The 9,229-nt window shown below is 41.4% G+C and overlaps 1 protein-coding gene across 1 annotated transcript in view; it reads right to left on the reverse strand.

Annotated features, from left to right (window-relative positions):
* LOC101858907 overlaps window positions 1-9,229 on the reverse strand; it is a gene marked incomplete at its 5' end in the record, with an annotated part of 110,355 nt that overhangs the window by 44,144 nt on the left and 56,982 nt on the right. The window contains 2 exon segments of the mRNA XM_013086389.1: window positions 7,273-7,323; window positions 8,710-8,926. Coding sequence (XP_012941843.1) covers window positions 7,273-7,323; window positions 8,710-8,926 — 268 coding nt within the window.

The raw sequence follows: 9,229 nt of genomic DNA on the forward strand, positions 1-9,229 counted from the left end.
GGGGGAGAGGGAGAGGGAGAGGGAGAGAGAGAGAGAAAGGAAGGAAGCACAGTAGGGAGTGAGCAAAGAGAGCCGGGAAGTCAAGGAGATGACAGCGCGCAGATAAGGGATATGAGGCCACAGACGGGTACCCACACCGACAGATGATTGCCAGAGGTCCTCGGGTGAGTCACAGTGTGGGAGATGAAAGCCAGAACTTATCTTTTAGTTTTTAGTTTTAGTAAAGGTTTTACGGGACTCGCAACTGCATAAGGTTATATGAGCGCCAGAAGATTAGAGGTGCTACAAGAGAGTAACAAACATAAAAAAGAAGAAGGGGAGATAAGGACGATAGATGTCTGATAGGAAAGAAGAAACAAATCACACTCCAGAGCACCCGCTAACCACTCTCGAACTTATCTGAGGGAGCGACACTACCTCTCTGGAAATCGAGCCAAAGGATTCGAATAATTCATCTTGCATCTGACTTTGGCGGGATCGACTTTCGTGATACGATGTTTGTTCGGTGCTTGTGTTTGCTATTGTAGTTTTGATTAACTTTATTTTATCTTATTCTCCATCTATTCGTTTATTTATGTATTCATTTATTGACTTCTATTCTTACTTCTTTTTTATTGGGGGGGGGGTGAGTTGAAAAAATCCCCATTCGGAAATGAAGAGTTGTCCAAAATGACAAACGATAGACCAAAACAAAACGTTTAGTAGATGAGAAAGCCCCTATTGACATCACATCACTCGCTGACAAACCTAAACAGGTCATATGGATGAAATTGAAAGAGAGAGAGAGAGAGAGAGAGAGAGAGAGAGAAAGAGAAAGAGAGAGAGAGAGTGGGGAAGAGAGGGAGAGGGAAAGGGAGAGAAAGAGTGTGTGTGAGAGAGAAAGGAGGGAGGGGGTGACAGACACCCAGCCAGCCAGCCAGCCAGAGAGACAGACAGACAATACATTTCATGTAGATCTACAAAATAATAGAGAACGAGGAAGGAGAAGCCAAACAAACAAAAAAGAGGAGCTGAGAACGTGTGTCATAAACAACAGGGGCAACAGCTGATTCATACCAACCAAGCCCCCACAACGCCTACGCAGCACCCACAGCTATTTATAGCTCAGTTATCAAGGCATCCGAGAGTTGTATTTTACAGACAATTATTTTACCTGCTCACACACCTGTACACCATTCGACGATTGCTATTTCTCTTAAGATTTAAATTATGTCGGACACCCCCCCACCCCCTCTTCACAATCGCCATTTTCCAAGGCATTTCTTATGTTTCTCCTTCCATACCTCACACCCTTTCCCTAATATACCCCCTCCCCCTTTCTTTCTTTCCTTTGGTCTGGTAAAGGCACGGACAGTGAACAAAAAAACAAAACATACACTTGCCACAGAACTTGTTTTGCTTTTCTTAGTTTTCACTCTTTTTTCCTCTCCTCCTGCTCTCCCCCTCCCCCAAACCGTCCAAACCGTCTCCCCCCCTCCCCTTTCATCTTCCTCTCCTTCTTCATTTCATTCTTTTTCTTCTTTCCACCTATGTTCAGAAGTGAATGCACACTACTGCAGATGAACATTTGCTTTTCTCTTCTTTGTCCCCTTTTCTCACTCTTCCCAATCTTCAGTCCCCTCATCTTTTCTCCCCCACCCAACCCCCTTCCTCTCGGTCCTTATTTTCATATTCTTCCAGCCGAGAGACTAAGCCTACCTATGCAAACGAGCGCACGATGCGCTTGTAACTTCTTCTCAGTCTTCTTCCCTTCAATCTGTTCTTCCTTCCCCTTTCTCCTCCTCTTTGTCTTCCGACTGAAGGCATACATGCCATGTACACTAGGGCGGTATTAACACAAACAAATGAACAAACAATAAAGACAACTTGCAAATGTGAACCCCAAGCACCTTACAACAGGGTGAATCCATCCGCATCTCCCCCCCCCCAAAAAAAAAACAAAAAAAAACCCAACCTTTTTTTACCCCATCCAAGTCCGCCCCCTCACCACGGCCTCGTTGTTTGACCCGTTCGACCTCCAAAAGGCCAAACTCATGGGGATTTCTCGGGGATTTCTCACACAGCGCGGTGCCGCCTCCTGTGGAGCTATGGGTCTACTCAAGACGTGTGCCGGGTACCCACACTCTATGTATGCCACACACGAGTTCGTTACCTACACAATCTTTACACGGGTCCGCTCTCGCTCGCTCCGTGTTACCTCCTTTGCCATTTCCAATGCTACTCGCTCGAATGCACTGGTACCATTCTGCTAACCTTTCTTTCTCCCCTAAAGCTCAGACGCCCGAATTACAGTGCGGAGAATGATACAGTAAATCGTGAGTTGGGGCCATAATGAGGACTAATAACGAACAGATCTCTTGGTATTATTCATTCATCGCAAAAAAAACACCCAAACCAGTCATAGGAAATAAACAAAATTTTGTTCTAGATCTAGTGAAGATCTACTACAAGCACTAGATCTAGATCTATATAAACTGCAAAAGGGTAGAAGTCACACATAACCTAATATTCTAGTCATAGGATGTGCTTTATAAAAATGCAGTGCCTCGGGGAATCTACATCACTGCAAGTATCAAAGTAATTTAAAAGTGAACACGTATTAATGGGAAGCATTTCTCGGAGGTATCACACACTGGCAACATGGCGATGACGTGAAGGTATAATCATCATAACTACCAGAAGCAGTCACTTCAATAGATCCAATTCTCTGCTTACTTACTCTTCCTGCAATTATGTGGTTAAATGCTGTATTTCAAATAAATACACCTCCCAGAAAAAGCAAGAACCACTATAAGAGGGCACACAAAAGTGGTATATATAGAACTCTTACACTACACCTACTTCAGGAAATTATGGTATAGTTCAAGGACGAACAGATGATAGACATCAGGAGCACATGTACTATTTTGTACACAATACATGTCAAGACAAGATACATCATAATAGCATATATGTATATTGTGTATAATCTAATACACCACAAAATGCATATGTCGCCATTTTGCCACGGGTAGGAAAGACACTCTTTAAAAAACTGAAACAAGGATCATTCTGGTTAGGTCGGGGAACTGAACCCAAACTATCAGCATGCAAGTTCTGCTTACCCCCAATGAGGGTTGCATTTTTGCGACTCGGTCCTGATCAAGAATAAATACAAATGTGAACAGAAAGGAAGAAAGACATTAATCCTGAAAAACGCACCATGGAAAGATGATACAGATGTGCTAAAGCAATGAATTGCTTAAAAAATGGCAAACATGTCTAGTCTTCTTCTTTTTCGTCAAACGCCACTTCATCATAATAAAAAAAATGACCCCAAACAATAACTGAAAAGGCCAACAAAGAATTTGCTAACAAATTTGTAATCTTTGCATAACTCAATCCATCCTATCCCCCCAAAGCAAAAGCAAAACTACTCGTAAATATAATATTAAATCTGCAACAGAGTTGAAATAGTTCTTGCAAGCTTTAAGTATAAAACGCTTCAGCTCCAAGTTTACATTGGTCTTGAGAAGATATACTGGCAGAATGAAATTTGTCCGATACAGTGTGTACTGCAGCCATGGTTACAAGCAGAATACTTTGCGTTGACAAAACTTTAATTGTATACTAATTCAGCATTAAGCAAAGCCCTAGTGATTCCCTGCTCCAAGCTTTTAAAACATCAAATATATAATGTATATAAAAATCACGAATATACTTTGTATTAACTGTTATGCAAAATAAAAAATAACAAACTAATAGTACACACACTCCTCAAAGACACGCACTCCAAATCATGCCTCTTTCCTTTCACACTCTCATTCTCGCGACCAAATAAGAAGACAAAGAGGGAAAAAGGGGTCACAGTAATATTATAGTTTAACTTTTAAACAATGAATGACGCACAGGATGAACTGTTGGTGATCTAATTAGTTTGTGCCTGATGAACAGATCATAGACGGATGAACGCATTATAACTATTAACGGGTTATGAGATATGTGCATGTTTAATGAACCACTTGAAATGATGTAAGAAATTATGAAATATTAATTCAAACGTTCGTGGGTTTTAAAAACAAAACGTTGATGATGGTTAAGATGGTGGATGACAGATACACACACACCTACCAGATGTCCATCATACAGCCCACCGAAGGGCGTGACTAGAAATCTGAGGCATCAGATCATCCAGGAGATGTGGTGAATACGCCAACTTGTGTTGACACAAAGATTGTTGCAACCTGTACGCGCTTTGGCTACGGACCACCCAGAATGAAAGTTATCTCTACTCTTTAACCGACATACCCTCGACATGATTCCAATTTTCAAAAGGGTTATCATATTATTATTGGAACCAGAAGAAGGGAATCTTCTTTAACAGAACAATCAGCTTAATCACACAGAGACTATACTGACCCTCATTTGCGTTGATGATTTAATTTAGCTATTTTTTTTATGCCTTACAAATATTACCGAGAGAATCTACTAACACCTATCCATTTTCGAAACAATTCCGCAACCGTACTTAAGACTTTCCGTCCATCTGATGGTTTTTACCCTGTTAGCGAACTGCAAAAACCACTTCGTAAGCAAAGATACCTCTCCCCGCCCGTCCCCGTATTATTTCACTTCATTTGTAACAGATTACTGCAAGGCAAAGACATAAATGAACATGGGTATATCTTAAACCGTGTGTAAGAACATACACATTCCAGGGCTCCATGAATTAATTAATAGTAAACATTTTACAATCCTATCAACATAATTTAAATCACTCGAGAGATTTATTTGGAATTTGTTCCGACAGGCGCAGGCAAATTAAAGATAGGACATTCCAATCGTCGAAGAAAGGGACTTGATAAAACAAGAAAGTCACTGCAAACAATATGACGGAGTCTCGCATTACAAATAATAATATCAGTCCGAGGGCAGATTCAAGTGAGCTTCAGATAAAATACTAATTCACTTTGGAAACGAGTAGGGAAATCAGACCTCTGCAAACAGGAACAAACAAACAAAAAACCCACCACAGTACTTCGAAACTGTAGCAGGCGGGAAATAAATCATAAAAAGAACACTGCAACAAAATAGAGAGAAAGCGAATCCGTTGCAAATCACGTCGGCCTCCAACATGCGGACGACGGGGTCCAGCACAAAGAGAAAAACTCGGGAATTAAAATATGGTTAAAAAGAATAATAAAAGGGGGAAAAAAGCAAGTTGGAGGGATGGAAGGTAGAACTTCACATGGCACACCTGTAAGCCAGAAGACCTGAAGTATCACAAACATTCAGTGTGCAACTCAGATATGATAGAACGGGAACGGCAACCAAAACTTATAGTGTCTTCAGGCTTGAGCAAATTCTTTTTAAAAAATAAAAATGAACCGAGACAGGAAGAGCAACTGAACAAAACATCCGTAACCCCAAAAAATAAAATACTCGTAGTAAAAAAAGGCTAAAGGCCTGATAACAAAACATCTACATACATGGTATATCTGATCGACCAAGTAAAGTGAAACCGACTGAGGCAAAACAACAGAAGCAAACCGAGCAACGTTTGAAACTGAGAAGAAGTACCAAAAACTCTTATTTTTTTATTATAGAAAAAAGAGGGGGGGGGGTGGATAATAAGCAAGGCTGAAAATCAAAACCAATTGAAAGTGAATCACAATATGACAACGATCAACTCCCCATATTCCATCTCCAACAACAGGAACAGGCAATAACAATAATGACAGTAAAGCGCTACAATACAGACTGTACACAGCAAGAAAAATCACTGGCTGGGGAAAAAAGCCACGAACAACAACACAAAGCTTGAACTTGATGAGTCGGACAAGAAAGTCGGAACCCAGGTGAAAAACACAAAGAACGAGGTTGCATCTAAAACAAACAAAAAATAAAACAAAGGTACACTGGTCAATTCGAAAAAAGAAATTAGCATGTTGTCTTTTAGAGCAATACATTCCTGGAGTCTTTGCTAGGCGCCCGCGCTTTACAATTCAATATATACACATCGTCGTTCTCGTTGCAGAATTCGGGGCGCAACAACCGATCAAAGGCATAATAAAGACAAAGCATGCTTCCAAGCAAATGCCTGTTTCATAAAAGATTCAAAATTCTCGTCATTTGCCAAATCAAGGTGACCAATTGACAGAATTTTCAGAAGCAAGTTGCTATGCTGAGCTCTTGCAAAGAAGGCATCCGAAGGAAACAACGTCTTCATTCTCCCAGAAAAAGATTCCATCATTTCAAAGAGCAAAGAAATAACCAGTTATTGCCGAGGTCCAGCTTAAAAAATCTTGTAACTTCCCAGAAAGACATAGACAGTGAACTTCGCGTTGTAGAGAAAAAAAGAGAAGCCCGGTCGAAATTGCAGCAAATTCTGGAGATTGGTCAAACCGAAAGGAAACATGAGTTCACGGAAGGTTAGATTAAGGCATCTCTTTTACAAGCAGACTGCCTGGACAGAAAGCACCCGCTGGTTGGGGGGAGGAAAGCCAACATGCCGAAAGAGGAGGGAACGGTCTGAGAAATCACGGGAAGGAGCAACTGTTGACTTCAGAAGTGTCTTGAGTCTTTGTGTGCATTTGTGTGTGTGCGCGCGTGTGTGTGTGTGAATGTGTGTATGTGTGTGTGTGTGTGTGTGTGTGTGTGTGTGTGTGTGTGTGTGTGTGTGTGTGTGTGTGTGTGTGTGTGTGAGAGAGAGAGAGAGAGAGAGAGAGAGAGAGAGAGAGAGAGAAAGAGAGAGAGAGAGAGAGAGAGAGAGAGAGAGAGAGAGAGAGAGAGAGAGAGAGAGAGAGAGAGAGAGAGAGAGAGAGAGAGGGAGGGGAGTATGAAGGTGGTGGAGGCATAACATGCTTTGAAGAACAAAGGGAGACTTCTGAAGTCAGACAGTGCCTGGCACAGAGGGTTAAAAGTTGAAGACCATGCGCTGATGACAGAAGGATCAAGAAGAGGACAAAAGCAAACCACTCAAAGCAAGCCCAAACTTGACTGCAACAACACAGCCATTGAGAGACATTCATAAGACATCGACTTTCCAAAGTTTTTCCACACATCCTCTTCACGTATGAACATGAAACGCTTTTCCAAAAGCATCGCGAACGTGCAATGATCAGCCTTCATGCCTCGACATCAGCTCTCTAAATTTCTATGAGTCACAAAGTTGACAGAATATCTCTTCATCTTCAGCATGCTAGGCAGTGACTCGGTCACAAGAAATACCGAAGGACCAACACTTTTGTGTCTGTCAAACTCGGTGACCAAAGCATGCCGACTTTCACTTACCAATTACTTCATCTGGAACAATGTCCAGCTCAAGAATGCTGCTCCCTACGTCTGAAATAGAGATGCTTTGGCCATGAACTAGTGAATGAATCTCATCAAAAGCTTAATTCGATCTCTAATTGAAAGTGTAAATAAATAAACAGAACAGCATGACCGAAACAGATTTGTAGATATTATCCCCTGCTCATCCAAGTTGCCAAGGTAACAGACAATAAACGTGTCTTGAGTTTTAACAATCCTGAACACCCCAGTATTGAAAGGCTGGGGTGAAAGAAAGAATGCAAGACCAAGGGCGGAACCAGAAATTAAACACTCAGCATTGTAAACAGAAATCAGGGAATATCCACACAGATGCTGAAACAGTGGATGACTCACCTCCAATCAACAGAATATTATTCGAGTCATAGTCAAAGTCAAAATCTGCAAAAGTTCACAGTAAATGACATTACACCATGCAACCGATCTTTAAAAAAAGACTTATTAAAAACAAAAACAAAGAAGAAGACAATTAGGCCATTTTTGGCTCAATGATTTCATCTAACAAACGAAAACCTTTAATTTCAAAACATTATAATGTAACATTGACTTACTCAGCTCATAAGCGAATCCAGATAACTAATAAATGAATTCCTTTCGATATTACTTACTCGTAACAAAAAGAGTAGTACCCGAGCAATGTAACAACTCTCAGATGGGAACACAATCTTCATTCGTCAAGAAACAGGGCACGTGAAGATGTGTATTTCACTTGAAAGAAGAGCAATTCCCAATAGCAACAAAACTAGCCTAGCCAGCCTCATTTATCTTCACATTAGATATTTCTTCTGTAAGACATTAAGTTAACATCATGAATGGAACTTGACAAGATTGGATATTGGAAAAGAGCAAAGGTACATTAATTGCTGTGATAAAAAAAAAGTCGCGGCAGCGCATAAGACAAACAGATGAAACAATGATGCAGAAATAAAAATAGTGATGTAGCCTGAAATAAAACAGTGCCTGGGAGGATATAAAAGGTTCAAAGTGCATGGATGGAGTATCTATTATCAACGTTTAGTGTGATTTAGTGCAGTGGGTTATTGTGATGTTAGTATGATGGATGGGGTTAAGGTTGAGTTTGAAAGAGAAACAAGCATGGGTATGTTATGAAAAGAACATGGGAGGGAAGACTTTTATATAAGGGGTAAAGGTCACAGAAGAGGAAAATTCAGATTTGAAAGGGAGGTGACAGGGAATAAAAGGGGAGGGAGTGTGATGAAAGAAAAATGGGTGTGAGGATACGAAGGAAAGGGGATGGGGTGGGGTGGGAGGAGGGAGAAAGAAGGCTGACGGCAGGGAATTGACAGAAAGAAAGTGGGAAAAGGGAGATTTCAATTTAAAAGGTGGGGAGGGGCAAAAAGGGTCTGGTCGCACACACACACACAACTTCTCACTCACCACCAACCAGATCTATTCCATTGTTGCTGATACCTGGTCTACGAGTTCGGGGTCGTCTCGTGGGTGGCGGGCGTGTGGGTGGCGGGCGTGTGGGGGGTGGGCGAGTAGGTAGGGTTGCAGTTACAATCTTCAGGTATCCGTCCTCCGGCAGGTAGTCTCTGAAGGCTGTCCAGAACTCGATACTGTCCACGGCAGTGTTAGCATATGTTTGACCACCCTGTGATGTGAGAGTTTAACAACATCAGTCAAATTCCACTCATATACAAAGACCAAAAAAAAAAGACACACAGAAAGGTGTGCACACACACAGACAAATATCACATTTCAAAACAGTTTACCCATATAACATAAACATATGTTCCCATACAAATATCATACAAACACACTTGTCTCTCCTCCCCCCACCCCCAACAACCCCCCACATGCACCACGCACATTAATTTCCCTCCCCCTTCCCCAACACACATATTTGCATGCACACACACACACACACACACACACACACACACACACACACACT

Source organism: Aplysia californica, unplaced genomic scaffold (assembly GCF_000002075.1).
Source record: "Aplysia californica isolate F4 #8 unplaced genomic scaffold, AplCal3.0 scaffold00018, whole genome shotgun sequence".
Taxonomy (NCBI): Eukaryota; Metazoa; Mollusca; class Gastropoda; order Aplysiida; family Aplysiidae; genus Aplysia; species Aplysia californica.